Source organism: Pleurodeles waltl, chromosome 10, assembly GCF_031143425.1.
Source record: "Pleurodeles waltl isolate 20211129_DDA chromosome 10, aPleWal1.hap1.20221129, whole genome shotgun sequence".
Lineage (NCBI taxonomy): Eukaryota > Metazoa > Chordata > Amphibia > Caudata > Salamandridae > Pleurodeles > Pleurodeles waltl.
This window is the reverse complement of record NC_090449.1, coordinates 171335670-171355776: the sequence shown is the minus strand read 5'-3', so window position 1 is coordinate 171355776 and position 20107 is coordinate 171335670. Positions and strand designations below refer to the sequence as shown.

Sequence of the window (20107 nt, the reverse complement as noted above, 5' to 3'; positions counted from 1 at the left end):
ATGGCTGCACAACCATGTTTGGTGGTGGGGGCTTCATCTGAGTCCCTGCACCAGGCCCCTTGTCCTTTCTGCCTGCTGGTGCTGGCTCCTTGCCCTTCCTGGAAGCAGCTGGGGCAGGCTCCTTGCCTTTCCTGGCAGCAGCTGGGGCAGGCTCCTTGCCCTTCCTGGCAGGAGCTGGGTCAGGCTCCTTGTCCTTCCTGGCAGCAACTGGGGCAGGCTCTTTGGTCTTCCGGTCTGCAGCTTGGGCAGGCACTCTTTCCTTGAGGCTGCCTGGTGCCCTGGATCCTTTCCCACCACGAGTGGGTGTAGAGACTACTGGGCCCATGTACTGGGTGGCTGAGGTGCTTGTATGGGTTTTTGCCACTCTGGTCAGATGTGAAGGACGGGGGGAGGGGAGGAGGAGGTCAATGGTGGAGAGGAATAACTTCTTAGGGACATTGGGGCGGGAAGAGGGAGAAGGTTTGGGAGTGGAGCAAGAGGGAGCTGTTGTAGGAGGTGTCTGTCTGCTCTGTTAGGGTGCAGGTGCATGGGCTGGATGCTGTTGTGAGGTGGATGGCTGTTGGGTGTCTAGGTGCTTTTGTTTGTCTACTTTGGGAGGGGGGTGACAGACACAGTGGGAGAGGACACAGGGGACATGTGCATGGCTGTTGTGGAGGTGTCTGACAGTGATGTGTGTGTTCTGCTAGATGTGGTGGTGATGCTGGTAGCGGATGAGGATGTAGTGCATGCAGGTGTGAGTGTAGACGCAACTGGGAGGTAGGTAGAGGAGGAGGGGAAGACAGTGGAAATCGTGGATGTTGGTATGTCTGCATCTGGATGGTGTTTGTGTGAGTGCCTGTGGGATGATGTGTGGTGCTTGTGTTTGCCTGTGCCACTCTTGTGTGTTGTCTTGTGTGCATACTCATCTGCCTGTGTGCTTGGGATAGGTTGGGGTTGAGGGGAATGGGATTGGGAAGAGGAAGTTGGAGGGGGAGGGTAGAAACAGGGACAATGGCTGCCATCAGAGAGAAGGCCAGAGCCTGGATTGATCTCTGTTGGGCTGCCAAGCTAGTGTGAATGCCCTCCAGGAATGCATTAGTCTGTTGCATCTGGGCTGCCAGCCCCTGGATGGGATTCACAATGGTTGACTGCCCTACAGAGATGGATCTCAGCAGGTCAGCAGCTTCCTCACTCAGGGCAGCAGGGCTAACTGGGGCAGGGCCTGAGGTGCCTGGGGCAAAGGAGATGTCCACCCTCCTGGGTGAGCGGGCACGGGCAACTCGATGAGGGGCTGCTGGGAGGATGGTACTGGCACGGGGTGTGGCGGCTGTACCTGTAGTTGGGGTGGGCACAGAGATGTCTGCTACCACCAGGGAGCTTCCATCGGAGGAGGTATCTGTGTCCGAACTGCCCCCTCCTGCCTCCACCATGGTGCTCCCCTCGCCCTCCATCCCACTGGTGCCCTCAGCGTCGGTGGACTCTGCCTCCTGGGTCCTGTGGGATGCAGCTCCCTCCGGTGCCTCTGCTACTCCGACAGATGATACTAATGCACATAAGGACAGGGTGACAAAACAAAAAGGGGAGGAAGAGACAAAAGATACACTGGGTCAATGGCTGCACCAACACCACCGTTGGCATACACACCACTGTCACACACAGGGAACAGCTCTACGCACTATGCATTGCACTACCAGTTATTATACTAGCCACCAAGGCATGGGAGGGGCACATTCTGCCAAATGCAGCACACCTGGGACCCACACAGCCCTGACCAGTTGTGGATGTCTACGAGCTAGGTAGCAGGATTATCACTTCAGAGCCCTGGCCAACATGGGACCTACTCTGCAAAGTCAGGCCTGGCATAGCGGCACAAACTGACACACATCCCCCACCCGGGTACCACCCTACCATGCTTAAGTTGTAATGATGGCCACTGTACTCACCCCCTTGAGGCTGCTGTGATGCCCTCAAGCGGCCAACCAGCTCCAGATAGGCCACCACCAGTATGTGGGGCATTAGCGGGGTCAGGGTTCAACGGGCACCCCTTCCTAGTTTGGAGGCCATCCCCAGCTGGGCCTCTGACATCTTCCGTGCCTAGCGTCTCAGGTCCTCCCACTGTTTCCGACAATGGGTGCTCTGTCTGCCGTAGACCCCCAGGGTCCACACGTTCTTGGCGATGGCACGCTATCTACCCTTCTTTTGATGGGTGCTGACCTGCAGAGAAATACACACAGGAAATGGTATCAATCAGACCCTCCTGCCTGTTACACTTATGGCCCACCCTACCCCTTCACATCACCATTTGCACACACATGGCCCAGCACACAAGCTGCAAGCCGCCCAGGGGACATCCGTCCACCCCCCTACACGAGGCCTTCACACACACCACTCCATACATTCATGCCACATGCATTGTGCTCACAGTGTACTCACCTGTTGGTCTGGAGGCTCATACAGAAGTCTATACTGGGGTAGGACCCCATCCACCAGCCGCTCCAACTCCACCGAGGTGAAGGCAGGGGCCCTTTCCCCAGTCACACGAGCCATGATAGGTTCCAGACACAGGTCACAGCAGCACAGGCAGTGTAGGTCCTCTCCTGCTGAAGGTCAGGTAGCAAAGTGAGTGATCAGATAGAAAATGGCGGTCATGTCCACAGAGGTGCATACCGTCACCGCCGGAGTACATCACCATTAGCCACTCTACCCCATAGGGCCCAATGTTAACCAATGAGGAGTAGCACAGCGGTTCCTGAACACCTACCGCAATGGCGCACAATGTCCGCGGAATTACCTCACTTCCACCTGTCCCTACACATAGGACAGGCAGACGCCATTTCAGGGGGTGGGGGGCAAGCCCTGAGTAATAACTGCATCACAGTTAAAAATAGGACATACAGGACAAATCCCACTTAACCATTACAAATTAGCATCATGCATTGTACTGTTGTTGCTCCGATGTTCAGTTTGTGACCCACTCTTCAATCTTTTGTCCCTAAGACTGCAACCGCTGTGGATGAATAGGAGATGGAGACATACCCCCGTGTACAGAACCCTGGTGGACTTGACAACAATGGAGGCCAGGCACATTATCCTCACCTATAGACTTGACAGGGCTACAATCACAGAGATGTGTGCCCAACTGGAACCTGACCTGATATCTGATATCCGTCAACCCACTGGGATCCCCCCTCTTGTGCAAGTCCTATCTGTTCTACATTTCTTGGCAATTGGTTCTTTATGAGTGACAGTGGGCTTGGCAGCAGGAATGTCACAGCCAATGTTCTCAAGAGTGTTGTCTGCCATGATTAAACACATGTGCAGCTACATTGTTTTCCCCCACGTGGAGGATTTGGCCACAGTGAAGGCTGTCTTTTATGCAATGGGACATATCCCTAACATAATTGGGGCGATTGAAGGAACTCATATTGCATTTGTCCCCCCGGCAAAATGAGCAGGTGTTCAGAAATCAAAGGAGTTTCCACTCCATGAATGTACAGATGGTGTGCTTGGCGGACCAGTACATCTCCCATGTCAATGCTAAGTATCCTGGGTCGGTGCATGATGCCTTTATCTTGAGGAATAGCAGCATCCCTAACGTGATGGCCCAACTACATAGGCGCCAAGTGCGGCTAATAGGTGAGCCCTGGTTCTCACCCAGTAGATGTTGGTGTACGGGTATGGTGTTGGCCATATAGGATATTGTGTGCCTAAATGTTGTCCCTCCATTTTTGCAGGTGACTCAGGTTACCCCCAACCTATCATGGCTACTGACACCTGTGAGGAATGCCAGGACAAGGGCAGAAGAATGTTACAATGAGGCACATGGGCGAACAAGAAGGATAATCAAACGGACCTTTGGCCTCCTGAAGGCCAGGTTCAGGTGCCTCCATCTAACTAGGGGATCCCTGTGCTTCTCACCCAAGAAGGTCTGCCAGATAATCGTGGCATGCTGCATGTTACACAACCTTGCCTTGTGCCTTTTCTGCAGGAGGAGATGGCCGTGTGGCAGCAGTGGACCCTGTGGACAGTGAGGATGAGGAGGCAGAGGATGCGGACAACAGAACAGCAGTGCTTCGACAATACTTCCAATGACACACAGGTAAGACAGTGTTACTTCACATTTCATTGTCATTATTTAGATTATCTTTGGCACTGGTATGCTGTTATTTCCCACTTCTATGCCCCCTCAATGTACCCTTTCCCTTTGGCAACTCATTTTGCAGATGTTGGTGCCCCACTATCGCTCCTGGTGTGATCACTGCAGCCAACTTCAGGTCTTTCCTATGTGAACATTACTGTACAGTTGAGTTGCAATGTTTGAACCTGGTTAAACAAATACATTCTTAAATAAGTTTGACATACTCCATACTTGTATTTTTTCAAAGGGTGTTTATTGAAGTGCTAAGAAGAAGAGGGGCAAGTGCGTTGGGATGGGGTGATTATGGAGGAAAGTCCATGGTATTGTTCCAGTCTATTTGATGCACAGGTGCATTGTCCAAGGGGACACAGGAAGGGGAGCAATGGCATTTCAAGGTGGACAGCGTGACAGAGTGGGACACAAGGGTGACAATCAGGAGAGTCTCATTTCCTGCCGGGGATCTTGGCAACAGTCTCCGGCTTCTGCCTGGATAACAGGGAACGTTTGCGGGGTGGTTCACCTTCTGCAGAAGGAGGGGTGCTGGTGGCCTGTTGGTCCTGTGGTGGGGCTTCCTGTGCATAACGGCAGCAGAGGTGGAAGACATTTCAGATGTCTGGCTAGTGCGGGGGCCCGCTGTTGTGAGACTGCCTCCCTTATAATGTTGGCCATGTGTGCAACCCCCTACAGCCAGGGTGGTGTTGATGGCCTGCAAGACCTCCCTGATCCCCTGGTACTGTCCCTCCTGCAGTCACCTGTTCTCCTGCACGTTGTCCAGGATCTGGCCCAACATATCCTGGGAATATTGGTGGGCTCCCAGGATCTCTGCAAGTGCCTCCTGGAGATTCGGTTCTCTGGGCCTGTCCTCCCCCTGGTGCACAGCACTCCTCCCAGTTTCCCTGTTGTCCTGTGCCACTGTCCCCTGAACTGTGTGCCCACTGCCACTGACCCCAGGTCCCTGATTGTCTTGGGTATGAGGTGTGCCCAGGGGTCCCAGTAATGGTGGACACACTGCTGACTGATGTGTCCTGGGGACAGAGGTATGGGTACGCTGGGTGGGTGCTGTGGTGGTGTTTCCAGATGGGGGAGGCTCTGTGGTGGTGTGTGACTGTGGCTGGGTAACCAACTGTCCAGAGGTCCCTGATGGGCCAGGTTGGTCATCCAGATCCAGGCGACCAGAGTTGCTGTCATCACTGTGAGCCTCTTCAGTTGGGGGACTGGATAGTGCTGGCACCTCCTCTCCGCTGACATTGGCTAGGATACCTGTGGGGATGTAAATGCTGTGTTATTGTTTCTGTGTGTGACATATTGTGCATCAGTGGGTTGCCCTCTTTGTTTGTATTTGCCCTGGCAGCTTTCACTGGTGTACGCTGGTGTATGGTGGGATGATTCTCTCTAGTGTTCATGCTTTAGTGATAGGTGTCCATGCAGGTCTGTGAGTGGTGTCCATGCATTGGTATGGCATGCAGGGCTTGGCATAGGGATCAGTGAGATGTGATGGTGGGGGGGGTGGGTGGTGGAGTGATGGGAGTGAGGGTGAGGGTGGGGGTATGTGATGGTATGCAGGTAGGGGGGTGATAATAGTAGAGAGTTGACTTACCAGAGTCCAGTCCTCCTTCTACTCCGGCCAGGCCCTCAGGATGCATGATTGCCAAGACTGCTCCTCCCATGTTGTTAGCTGTGGGGGAGGAGGTGGGGGTCCTCCGCCAGTCCTCTGTACAGCAAGTTGGTGTCTTGCTACAATGGAACGGACCTTCCACCATAAGTTGTTCCACCTCTTCCTGTTATCATCCCTTGTTCTGGAGTGCTGTCCCACGGCATTGACCCTGTCCACGATCCTCCGCCATGGCTCCATCTTCCTAGCAATGGATATCTGCTGCCCCTGTGCTCCAAATAGCAGTGGCTCTACCCAGATGATTTCCTCCACCATGACCCTTAGCTCCTCCTCTGAGACTCTGGTGTGCCTTTGTGGTGCCATGGGTGTTGTGTGAGTTGTGTAGGTGAGGGTGTGTAGGGTGATGTGTTGGGGTGTGTGATGTGGGGTGCGTGAGTGGTGTACAGGTGTAGGTGGTGTGTAGCTCTGGTTTTGTCTGTAGTCGTGGTGTCTGTCTTGTGCCAATGGTTTGTAGTCGTAAAGGGTTGTGGATAATGTGGGTGTGTGTTTTATAGTGCTGTGGGTGTGGTGTGTGTATGGGTGTCAGGTGTGTGTTATTTAAATTGACCAATGTAGTGTTGTTTTGTATGTGTGTGTGTATTTTGAGCGCAGCTGTATACCGCAAATGGTTTACCACCATTGAATGTCTGCCGTGGTGATTTGTGGGTCATAATGTGGTGAGCTTAGTTCTGTTGTCGTAATGGTGTGGGTTTTGATGCTGCCAGTTTATCACTGACCTTTGGTGTGGCAGACTTGTGTCTGTGGCTGAATAGTGATGGACTGGTGTGTGTGTGTGTCATAATATGGTGAACGGATATCCACCGTGGCAGCGATATGTTGGCGGCAGTCAGCATGGCGGTAAGTGGGATTTACCGCCAATGTCATAATGAGGGCCTTAGTTTTGGGTCAGAAACTCATTAATCAGGAACAAACTCAAATCCTTTGTAAACTTGAAAAAAGTGTACAATATATTGCAAAAATAACTATAGTCATGGTTTACAATAAAATAAGTTAATCAATCCTGGCTGACTTCTACTAACATAACAAGTAAAATGGAGATTTGTTAGTGCAACAAGGATAGGAATGTATTACTTATCACTAGCTTTCTAAAGACACTTTAAATAAGCTTGCTGATCAACGGACAGCCAACATTGGCGTTACAATTTTAGTGAATTGCCTATCATGCTCACTGATGACAATGTCATGCTTTTACCATTCAACTTAAAGATAGAATACTTTATGACTTGCCATATAAATAGAATACTATAGGACTTGCCATATTTATTGGGCATCACTTAAGAGGTATGAAGAAGAGAGAATATTTATCATGCATCAGGTGTGGACAATAATGTGTGAATATGGTGTATATTTTAGGTAGCTGTTCTATATTAGAGTCATATTGGGATTTTATATTTTCCACGTTTCAAAGATCTGTTGCTATGATCTAATGCAGTCGGGTTTCTTTAACTAGCTTACAATTAAGTGGTGTTGTTTATCTGGCTGGGTTTTGGCAGCACATCTTTCAAACAGACTTATAACTAACATTATACAGAGAGTGGGATTTGTGTCTGCCACTTTCAGCCATTTACTTTCTATAACCAGCCTCTTTCAGCTTTGGCTTGATATTATGCTAATCCATGTCTTGGCTCAAATCAGTTGCATATGTATTTCTCACCAAATGTTATTGGCTATTTAGATGTAACTGTGTGCCTCCACTCGAATGCTTCATTGAACTACATCAGGGACTACATGACATTTCTGACAATTCCCGCAAGCTCCTACATGTGTGCTGGATCGGTTTAATGTGCTATGGCACATACATTAGCACATTAAACCCAGACCTAATGGCTTTGCCAAATGTTTGTATTCAACTGCATGGCTGAGAGCAGACTAAACTTTGATGGACACTGAACTGTTCTTGTGACTGATGGAAACAGTAGTAACTTACTATCTAATCGATCTAATACAAAAGAGTATAATGGATGAGAGGTTTAATATAAAAAAACTAAATGGAATTCTCTAACATCATGTTATACAAAAATGAATAAGTGATATAGCAAAGAACAGACATCTTTAACATTGGAATTGTTATTAAAGATGAACAATGTATGGATTATTCTGATCTCCATCTGAATTGCTTTCTAATGTCTGCTTCTATGAGGTGTTAGTAATGTCCTTTTGTTCTCTTGATCACTGTCCTTTTATAACGATTTTTGTTGTGATGTTAATGAAATGCAATTGAACTTTAGTATTTTTGGTAAACAATCATTGCATCTGCTCTCATTCCAATACCTAATGTAATATTTGTAAAAAAGAAATATATTGTATCTTCAGAAAGTGAAAATAATTTCAGCTTCACACAAGTTTGCTATAGGACTATTAATTCCTCTTGTTTGCAGGGTGACAAATGTTATCAGGACCTCTCACTCTTTTTCAAAGAACTGATGAACTACATACCCATCTCCAAAGTTCCAGGCATAAGAGAAAGAAGCAGACTTCAGGTAACTGCTGGGGTCATAGAGAATGAAGGCTATCTGGATCAGCTCTCCTGTAGCTAGGTGGAAGCCATGCTGCTTAAATATGTTCTTTTCTGTTTGTATGATTTTGAGTTCCCCCAATAAAGAGTCTGCAGGTAAAATGATAGCAAAGTTGAGGTGGAGAAAACTGAAATGAGTCTTCCAAATTCTGTGCATTTTTATATATCCTTATTTAATACATGCAACACATTTGCAAATTTACTAGGACAAGTGTTATTATTAGAATTGTATTTATGCATTCATATAAAAAAACAGCAATCTAAAAATTACACTATGTAAGTTCAAAATAAGTGTGCACATATTATTATTAGAAATATCAATACATTTTCAAATAATGCTTGGAATGATCTCTTTTAGTCAAGGAAGAAAGAATAAGTTAGATGATCTCTTCATGCTTCACCCTAAAATGTTATTCCAGCTTCCATGTCTAATGCCAATCTATTTCCTCACTGTTGTCCTGTTCTTGCACCTACTTTTCACTAAAGGTCCACTCTCTATCTAGAATATGCAAGCCTTATGTTTTTCTTTCTTCTAAAAAAGGTATCATGGATAATTAAAAATTACTGAACGCTTGTATTCTTTAGAACACAGTCTAATACTGGTTGGTACCGCTGTGCTGCAGAATAAACTTTAATACAAAATACAATGGCCTTTGATCTAAACTTGTCTCAAGTAATATTTTTTGGAAACCACGGTGTTCCAGTTTTCATGAAACACCCTCTTAGACCTGGCTTCTTCGGTGTGGGTTCCCCTAACTTTTTGCCTTCCGACCTCCTGTTTATACTGACTTCGTTTTTTCTGGCCTTAGGATTCTGCACACTTTACCACTGCTGATCAGTGCTAAATTTCTTGTGCTCTTTCCCTAAAACTTGGTAATATTGGCATCTACCCAATTGACATATTTAGTTTACTTATAAATCCCTAGTGCAGTGCAACACCTGTGCCCAGGGCCTGAAAATGAAATGCTACCAGTGGGCTTGAGGCACTGATTGTGCCACTCACTTAAGAAGCCCTTTGAACATGTCTCAGAGCTGCCACTTCAGAGCCTGTGTGTGCAGTTTTAAACTGTCAGGTAGACCTGACCAAGAAAACCTTTTGCCAGTGCCAAACTTTACTTTTTACAGATGGGAGGGAGGAGCTGGGCACAGCCTTACTTGCACCTAAATAGGCAGTGTCCTGTCCACACACAGAGGACTGCATAAACCCTTGTAGTGAGTCCCCTGCACCCCGCATCTTGGGACCAACGAATCCCCTTCAGACCCACCACTCCGCGATGCTTTCAAAAGTGCAAGCTCCTTACATCTGCTGTGGACGGCAGCATCAATGATGACAGCAAACCTCTGCATCACAGCCACAGCCCTCATTGGATCCAACTCATCGCCTTGACTGCGCCATGCATTCTCAACACCGGCCTTCACATCGCAAGCCCTGTCAACAGGACCTTCCATGTTGATGCATATTGGAACCGATGATTCGTCTTGGCTGCGTGATACTTCTTTTTTCAGAGTCATGCAGTGCTCTGCAACCAGGATTTAAAGTACTTTGGTTTAGCTGGCCTAACTGGGTCCCAGTAGCAGGCTCACACTCCAACGTGATCAGCATGAACTTTGGACTTTGTCCAGTCTGGTGCGACCAGGGGCCATATTTATACTTTTTGAAAAAAATTAGCGCCGGCTAACGCCATTCTGAAGCACCATGCGGGCGCCGTATTTATTGAATGGCGTTAGCCGGCGTTAGCCGACCGGCGCTGCCTGGTGTGCGTGAAAAAAAAACGACGTACACCAGGCAGCGCCGGCGTAGGGAAAAATGGCGTTTGGGCGTCCAAAAGTGGGGCAAGTCAGGCTGAGGCAAAAAAATCGTCTTAACCCGATTTGCGCCATTTTTTTGGGGCGCCCAGACGCCATTAACATGACTCCTGTCTTAGCAAAGACATGCCCCCTTGCCCAATGGCCATGCCCAGGTGACTTATGTCCCCTGGGCATGGTCATTGGGCATAGTGGCATGTAGGGGGGCACAAATCAGGCCCCCCTTTGCCACAATTTTTTTTTATAAAAAATACTTACCACAACTTACCTTTTCTTCCCTGGGATGGGTCCGTCCATCCTTGGGTGTCCTCCTGGGGTGGGCAAGGGTGGCAGGGGGTGTCCCTGGGGGCAGGGGAGGGCCCCTCTGGGCTCATTCTGAGCCCACAGGTCCCTTAACGCCTGCCCTGACCCAGGCGTTAAAAAGAGGCGCAAATGCTGGGTTTTTTGCCCCGCCCACTCCCGGGCATCATTTTAGCCCGGGAGTATAAATACCACGCACATGCCTGGGAGTCATTTTTTAAGACGGGAACGCCTACCTTGCATCTCATTAACGCTAACTCCATGAACTTTGGCGCTAGACGCGTCTAACGCCAAAGTATAAATATGGAGTTAGTTTTGCGTCGAATTTGCGTTGAAAAAAACGACGCAAATTCGGCGCAAACGGAGTATAAATATGCCCCCAGATGTCCCCAATTAACACTAAGTGCCTCTAAGTGCTATTTTACAGTTTATTCATTAAAAATTCATAACTCAAGTTCTACTTATCGGATGTTTGTCATTTTGCTCTTGGTTTGTTTAATAAATTAAGTTCTATTTTTCTACCTGATGTGGGGTCCTTTTTGTTGCTGTTTTTATGGCTTTACTGGTTGGAGTATTTCACAAATACTATACACATTGCCTTCACATTAAGGCCCATATTTATACTTGTTTTGCACTGCATTTGCGTCATTTTTTAACGCAAAAGCAGTGCAAACTTACAAAACACAATTATATATATATGAAATAGTATAAAAATGGGCCTAAGTCTTACTACTCTGTGCCAAGCTACTATAGGTTGAGCACAGGTTCATTTTGGGTTTGCTTGTGCCTTACCCTGACAAGAATTGTGTTTGCTGAATGATCAGTGCTCACAACCCAGTCGACCAAAAACCCAATTCCTCACACACCCATTATCGAATTATAGGCAGATTTATAGTTGTTCCACAAGAATTTTCATCCACTGTGTTGGTGGACTTATACGCTTTGCTACATTGATGGCAGAAATTCTACTACCTTTTAGTGGAGGCTCACAGCCAATACAGCTGTCCACAATATGCGAGAAAACATTTTGTAGGTGAAAATTCCTGATGCGATTATACCAGGGGTAAAGGATGCAATTTCAATAACCCTTGTGGGCACAAGTTATTTATCCACAATGTAGGGGTTCACTGTTAGCACCACTAAATTTTCACTATTTAGGAACGCTATACTTATATTTAAAAAAAAATTGCCAAAAAGTCCATGTTGGCTTTTATGTCATTAGCAGACATACTGGCTGACTAGTCACCATAAATAGGGTAGGTACTTTGGCACTGTTTTCGGCAGTCACCATCTCTTAGCATACCATGCTGCAGAGACAGGCAGCATTGGTGGCATTTTAAAAGGGGTGAATGCTCATTGAAGGTGCAAATTGAGACATTGTCTCTTTTAGGGTTGAGCACTGTAACACAATGTTTTCATGAAATTTTGTGAAATTTCATAAACATTAAAGAAATTACTTGACAGTTGAATATCAGCATAACATTTTCAGAAACATTGTACAACGTAAATATCATGTCTCAAATGTTGCTTGCCAAAATAAAATCTTATTGGATGTATAGTTTTTATCATTAACTCCAATGGGGTGATATTTTTGTAATTGATATTCAGGAATCTATATTAATCTTAGGTGATATTTTGATAACGATATTCTGTTATCACATCTACATGACATTACACTTTTAGAGCAAAATGTGAATTGTCAGAATCTCACATGAAGCTTTCACATGAAACATACCTCACATGAAAAGGTCATACAAAATACCATGAGAAGACTGGCTTCAGCATAAAATATCTTTCAGTAAGACTTTTTAAGTGTAGCCTTCTGTGGGTGACAAGTACACTAAATTGTTAAAAAAAAAAAAAATCTCAAACCTTTTGGCCAGTATTTATACTTTTTATGCGCCGCATTTGCGTCGTTTTTTTACGCAAAAACTGCGCAAACTTGCAAAATGCCATTGTATTTTGTAGGTTTGCGCCGTTTTGCGTCAAAAAGCGGCGCAAATGCGGCGCTAAAAAAAGTATAAATACGGGCCTTTGTGTAATGTGAAATTCTGAAACTTGGTGCATTTTCTGTGATTATTTTCAATCTTGCCTAGTCATTGTTACAATCAGAAATATCACTCTCTCTCCTAAATCCAGTACTGAGATATGGCTGGGCTGGGGGATGGTTGAGAAGAGAAAAAAAAAGTTAGAAAACTGATGTGAAAAGAGTTTTAGGGATCTTCACTCAAAGCACCTCTAGAAATAAATATCTGTGAAAATCTTTTCAGCAGTACCATTTGCAGCATTTCCATGTTGTGCCTGAATTTAATTCTCTATTTTTGCTTTTTGGCATATATAGTGCCCCTCAAACTGCAATTATAGTGCTCATTAGGGATACCTTGTTCATGTGTATTCTACATGGGCAGCGCAATTTGATCCTTTTTCTACAAGCCGTGATTGGTGGCAGCATACTGACATTTATTTGGGTGCACAGCAACATGCAGGGGAGCTAAGTATCGGACCACACTTGTAAATGAGGTCCAGAAGCATGGCGCAGATATAGATTATTATTATTTGCATGTCTGAGGTGTAGCCAAGCATTGTTAACATCATGCATGCAGTAACTGAATCTTAAATTTTCCTATTCGTAAACGTAGTTTTGTAAAATTGATGGTTGATAAATGGAAGGTGAATGGCATCCACAGAGAACAATCCTAACCTCCACACTCATCTTTCACTGGTATTCTTTGTTTTCAAGTGATGTTTGTAGGAAAACACAAAATTGTCCACCAGAGCAGCCACTGCAAGATATATTGTTAATCTGCTGATAGGAAATTACCACTGCTCTGCATTCTGAAAGAGGGACCTTCCCAGCATTCGTTATAAGGTGGTAAACTAAGATCTGGCATGATCAGGTATACCCTTTGAATGAGAAATTAACCTTCACTCTGAATGACTGTGCAACTTGCTCAATAGTATGAACTTGGTTACAGACGATGGGGATTCCCTCATGCTTTGCGAACACCTCTTGAATCACAACTGCAAAGATTCTGCTGCTGTTGGTGCTTCCATAAGGTGGAACTGAGTGCTGCTGGTGTCCTACATGGGAACTGGTCTCAGGACTCCTAGTGAAGCTCTGATGGCCTGTTTGGCAGTTTCTGGTGATCACGCCTGTATAGAATTCAACAGCCAGATAAAAGTTCTCTCCCTCTCCAGAGCCCGAGGAGTGCATCCAAGAAATCAACTGCTCCAAATACAGATCTCCTATGTGGCAACTTTGCCTGGCAAGTTAGCTTTCTTACTTCATCACTATTTGCGTGTGTTTTGAACATATCAGCAATGGTTTTTCCCAAAAGGCTGGTTTATTTCTGCACATGATGACCAATGTTTGTTTTCTCTCCCTCCCTTTTACCTAAGCAGGGAAAAATAGTGATGATGGACCCACCTTTAATACCTGTAAACTTGCAGCACTGTGTTCGAAGGGTATCCCGGTCAAGAGTTTCTGACAACAGAGTTGGCTGAAGCTCTGAAAACAGAAACCCCGCATAGGCCCAAAATCTAAAAGAGGTGTTAAGATAGTGGATTTCATTGAGCAGGTGCTCTGAAAAAACAGGGTGGTGTACCTGTCCATCGAACTACAGAACAGCCCTAAAGTCCACAATTAGGATGAAACATTAAGCATGGCATGATAAGACAACTCACACTTACAAATATTATACTGTATTTTATTAATTTCTCACCTGTTATCTGTATTTGGGTGGTGTTTTTAGCAACTGGAGGGCAAGAATGACATCCTGTGCGAGTCACCCAAACTGAAATGGAGTAGTTTCCTGGAGATTTCCCAAGCACTTTAATCTCTGATGAAGATGCATTCTCATATTCTGCTGTTAGAACTAAAGGTGTGTGAATCCAGTGGAAGTGATATGTCCTGTGGTCTTGCTTGTAAGCAGAGCTGTCACCAAAAACTCTTACGATGGCAGTCACAGTGGCTTCTGCTCCAGTTGTAATTGGATCATTGGCATGGATTTCAATAACATGTTTCATTTCAGTATCTATAATGAAAACAAATATAACTAATCAATAACACACACACAAAGGTTGTATTTTTATTTAACTTAGGAAAGCAGGAGGAGAGTGAACATAGCTATCTACCCAGTCTTAAATGCTTTGGTGCAGGAAGTAAGGCATTATTTATATTGGTAAATACTGAAATATTACAACATGAAGCTACATAAGCTAAGTTGTACTATGTAAGGCAGAAATTGGACTCTAAAGGGAAAATACACAACATTGGGGACGCTGCTGCTGATAGCAGCACAGTGTCCTTTCTCCAGCCAGAGGTAAGTCGGGTTCTCTGACAGGAGAGGTGGGTGGGGGTGCTGTGTGCGTGAATGGGGGTGTTGTGTGTGTGGAGGGGGGTGTCTGTTTTTCTATGCGTGTTTGCGGGTGTGAGTCGCGTAGAATGAGTGCGTGAATGACTGAATGTGAGTGTACGTGTATGTTGTGTGTGCGACAAATTATGTTGGTGTGTGTTGCGGTGTGTGGGTATGTATGTGTGCATGCATGGGTGGATGTGGGTATGCGTGTGTGTATGTGTGTATATGTGTGCGCGTAAGGGTGTGTAATTGTACAAGGGGCAGGAGCGGGAGGGGGAGGTTGGAGGAGGGCTCTGGGGAGGAGGGCGGGGGAGACCACTATCAGTGCCAGGGAAGGAGTTCCCTGGCACTGATAGTTTGTGTCCATTATATCCTCTGGCGTTTCTAATACCTTGGACAGGATGCCTACCACATTTGCGATTGAGTAACCCATCTGACAACTGTAAATCAGGAAGTTTGTCTCTAATTTAGAGGGCACCCTGGATACTTAAGCCAGAATACTGAGGGTGGCAAATATCAAGGACAAAAAATCAAATAAAAAATTCTGAAAAGTAAGCATAGATTTTCTACATCTAACTCCCATATATGTACTTTGATGACATATATCTTCAACGTATGTAGATGTGGAGGTTCTCTATATGCACTTATCTCACAATATCTTGGTCTTCGATATTTTCTAAAGAATATTCCTGTACCGCAATATTAATGGACTAAGTATTCAGCAGTACAATGACATTTAGCATTGTGAATGGCTGATGATATAGAGGACTATAAAATCAAAATCATGAGTTGGAATGTGAGTGGACTGACATGCAAAGAAGGCTCGGAATGAACTGACAGGGAGACTATCGGCAAACTGAAAGAGACACATCTGTCTCTTGAAGTTCATCAAACCTTCACAGCAAAATGGGGTTTTAACAGGTCATTTGCATCCTCCTGTATGTACTTGAGTGGCACGGATTTTTACTCCACAACATTATAGACATTTGTGATGATGCAGAGGGCAGATCATAATAGTTATAGAAAAATTGCACCCAAATAAGTATAATAAACATGTAAAATCCTAAGGTTGACACTTCTAAATGCTGATGCTGTGATGGACAAGATCCACACAATGAACCTGACAGACTTGTCTAGTCCAACCACTAATGCCATCCAGAACTGAGGTATAGATAGATCTGGTATTTCATATAGGACTTCTCATTCTTTACTCTTTGGTCATGCCACTATGCCACACATCAACTACTAACTCCTTTCTAGAGATGTTTCACAAGGATCACCAAAGCTAATATACTTCCTAGGACGCTATCAGATATTTCCCTCAGCCCCAGGGTTTAAATTTACTTGAGTTGCCTAATGGATACATTCTGATGATTTCCTGATAGCAGATCTGATGCACTTGGGCCCAGATTTATTAGGGCCTAGCACCATGTAATGGCACATTAGCATCCTTTTTTTACACTAATGTGGTATTAGTGGCCTGTATTGTGCCACTTTGTAATCCCTTGCACCACATTATGCCTGCACCAGGCATGATGTATGCAAGGGGGAGACAAAATGGCGCAAAGAAATCTAAGCGATTTATTTGCGTCATTTGTTCGGCATTTTTAAAGTATGCTCAGAGCAGGCGTTAAAAGGAGGCTCCTGCTGGTTTCAATGGGCCTCTGGGTGCTTTGCAGGATTAGCTTAAAAAAATGTATGCTAATCCTGCAAAGCGCCGGACTAACGTCAAAACTTTTGACGCTAGGTCCCTAACTACCACCATGGTGCGCCATACATTAAATACGGCGCACATATGATGGCGTTGGGGGGAGCTCTAAGGTGCGCACGAAAAGTGGCGCTGCACTGGGTGCAGTGCCACTTTTCAAAACTCTGCCCCTTGGTCTTTAGGACCGAGGCATGCAGATTTGTGGGGAAGTCTGAGGGATCTGGTGTGGATGAAGATTATGATATGGGTACTTTCGAGATCTACATACGTAGCATTTGAATTAAAAAAAAGTCAAGAACCTTTAGTAGGTAAGTAGTTCAGCCACATCAACTAGCAAAAGTGAATAACAAAAAGATGATGACACTGTCCAAAACAAACATGCAGGCTTTAGGGCAGATACATATACAAACGTTCAGCTGAGATTTTGACCAGGTAACATGCTCTTGCACAAACGTGCCTGCTTTAGAAGTGATCAGTCTTAATGTAACACACATACTAAGACACACAAATTGCCCCGTGTAAAACGTAGGAAATTGTCATCCTTTAATTTCACAGGTGCATTTACATTTACACATTTAAATTGACCAATGTTAGTATTTATGAAACGCCAATGGGGAATAGACGTGTCTGTGCTTCTGCTAAGCAAACCCACAAAGTTCATATTTCTTGTATGGGGGTCATTAAATCAGAAGTTTTAATTAATATTTCCAAACCCTGTGTGTTGAAAATGCACACACATTAGTTACAGGTCTTCAATAAATAAACTAATCAAACTATTAAATGATTAGTATTTACCAAGATTTCATACAGGCACAATAGCTATGTCATATCGCTGAAAGATACCAGAAACACCTGACAGTGCATTATATTTTCTAAGCTGAAAGCGCTTCGGTTACTTTATTGTCAGCATATTTCGCAACAGCCTACTAAAGCAAAGAACAAACAGTTACCTACATTAGAAACACAAGAAAGCGACTTAGCAACCGACCTTGCGCGTCTAAATGCGCTTTGCAACACCTGCCTTGAAAATAACACAACGTCCGTGGCATCATCGTCTTTTCGCCTTAACAAACAAGTATATGACGTCACTATCTCTATGCATCGATAAAAAACGGGAGAGCGTTGGCACCGAAAAGCCTATTACGTGGACATCTTCTCCACTTCAAGTGCCTAAAAATGCAGATTACTCACCCGCATAGCTGACAAAGGCTAATACAGCAAAACAGAGAATCGTTGTTCGAAATTCATTTGCCATTTTATCCGTATACAAGCTGAACACGGGCATGGATTGTCAGCCTCCACAATAAAACAATGGAAGAGAAGCAATATGTTTTTCCCCTTTGAAAGATGGGATCTACTGCCATCTGGCGCCACTTTTCTCTCACTGCAGCACTCAAAGCATGCGGTTTCCTGTCACGAGGAGCACGCTTTTTCTGTTTACGTTTTACATTGTATTTCACAGGCCTCTTTGGCTACTCTTAAGAGAAAATGGAAAATACTATGCTCCATTATAAAACAGTGAAAGATTGTTATAGCTGCCAAATTTTCAGAATGTTTATGCGTGACGTTTCAGTGGCGTTCAACGACCAAATGTGTGACACTTAGAGTGGCACTTTCTCATGAGTAAAACCAAGCAAAGAAGAGCATGGAAAGAGATAGATATCAGAAATGGAAGACTTTTAAGCAATGAGAAACTCTAAAAAGATCTAGAAACGTTTGAAAAAACTCTTACAATTGAAGGTCACTAACCTGCTTCCCCTTAATGTCTCGACTGATACATAAATTAGCAAAATTGTCAAAAGCTGGTGTTTTTTCCATACTTGTACATACTTTTAACAGTAATTGTTAGAAGCAGGCACTCTAAAATGTATTCTAGACCTTACTTAATTATCAGTAAGGTAAACAAAGACAAAAAGATATGTTAAAATGAATACAGACAAGTGTAAGTAATACACTATTTAAGTTTCATGTCCAGACCTTTACGTAATCTTGAAACATGAACATAGCACCAGTATTTGTCACAGGGTAAGGTAGCAATCTTAATCCCCGCTCGAAGTACAGCACATCAGGTACTCATGCAGGACACAATTGGACCATTACTCGGACCACTACTACTACAATAGCATCCCAACATAGAACCCAATTCAGGATTACTCCAAAATACCTCATTACATTACTGTTTTTCCACAAGGTCGACTATCAACGGAAACTGTACTAACTGCTTACCAAATGAGGATCAACCACAAGTGCTGGCATACACACTTACTCACTTGTTGACTCCAGGCTGTGTCCTCAATGGTGGTGCTCATTGCTGGTGGTGTAACGATGTCCAGCATGCAGTTGGCAGCTCAGATGACAGGGCCTTCACATTCTTTCCTCCAAAGCTGCACCACTGCCTGAAATGCAATGCACTGAGTCCAACAGGCTGGTTTGGTCAGTCCACCTCACAGTCTGCAAGCCCTCTCTCCCAACACAGGTAAGGCAGAGTTGAAAATGATTGTTTTTATTTTAGCCCAGACCGCACCTTGGGCAGTGACAATTTACCTGGATATGAGGCCTGTTAAGGAATGCAGCACAGGCTCTGTCAGCATTTTGTGGGGCCCGGCAGAATAGGAACATGCAAGGTGCCTGTAAGATGTGATATAACAGGAAGTGACATCATAGGAAGGGACATCAATTGAACATTAATGTTCTGGAATTGTTGAAGCAGTTTTGCAAGAAACTACCTACCTGGTGTAGATATCATTGACAATGATAAAAATGTAAATGATAATCCTAATAAAAAATTAATAAATTTTTAAAGCTGTATCACGTGGCAATAAATAACATTAATCTTATTGGCTCAAAAAGGGAGGCCTAGGTCCCTCCAAAACTGATATGTTTTCTACAATGTTCACTAATTGTTTCGAGATTAGGGCATGAATAAAATTCCAAGTCAGATTGTCCCAGAACTACCCATCGGAACTTCAAGTGACTCCCAAGCCACCGTTTATGCTAGTGAAGTTCAAGCTAAAGCATTTGGGTTTCAGCAGGCAAGGGGGATCAACACAAACAGCTACATGCTAGATTGGTTAAGTGACCCGCAAGAACTGCAGCAAACAGAATATAAGAAGAAGAGACAACACAAATGTCATACACGTGTGGGGTGGCTAATATATTGGCAGGCAGAAGCACCTAAGGCTAACCCCACCTGCTCACAGAGCACTTAAACACAGCAATTTCTTTCAAAATCCATTTTAAAAAGATGCAAAGAACTAAAATAACTTACAGAGATATTTAATGGATAGCCTAAAGGGAAAACAGTTTATACCTGGGGCAAAAAGACTGCCAAAACTATAATAGGAGCCAGTCACTACAGAAATGACAGCAACGCAACAAAACAAAAAGGGCATATTAAAATGATTACAATTTATACAGTTTACAGCTACATTGAAAGGAAATGTAGCAATGTGGAATAAGTAGGTTGGGGGAGGTTGTGTGTGACTTGCAGACTAATGCCAAAGTAATACCAGAGACTTATACTTTAAAAAATATTTAAGTCACATGTTCTTAATATCTGAGAAGACACTTGCCAAGTACAAAGGGCCAGAACCATGCCACTCAACTCATATTTAGCCTTAGAAGTAATTAC

At 44.6% G+C, this 20107-nt stretch overlaps 1 protein-coding gene across 2 annotated transcripts in view; it reads right to left on the bottom strand.

Moving 5' to 3' along the window:
* TMEM130 (transmembrane protein 130) overlaps positions 1–17818 on the bottom strand; it is a 246792-nt gene extending 228974 nt beyond the window's left edge. Inside the window, exons 1-3 of one of the 2 annotated variants that reach the window (XM_069210131.1) lie at positions 17668–17818; positions 14133–14444; positions 8226–8394 (exon numbers count right to left, since the gene is read on the bottom strand). In XM_069210131.1, coding sequence (XP_069066232.1) covers positions 8226–8394; positions 14133–14444; positions 17668–17761 — 575 coding nt within the window. In that variant the 5' untranslated portion in view covers positions 17762–17818. The remainder of the gene's footprint in view (positions 1–8225; positions 8395–14132; positions 14445–17667) is intronic. The other variant, XM_069210133.1, reaches the window with a different exon arrangement.
* Positions 17819–20107: the final 2289 nt, after the last annotated feature.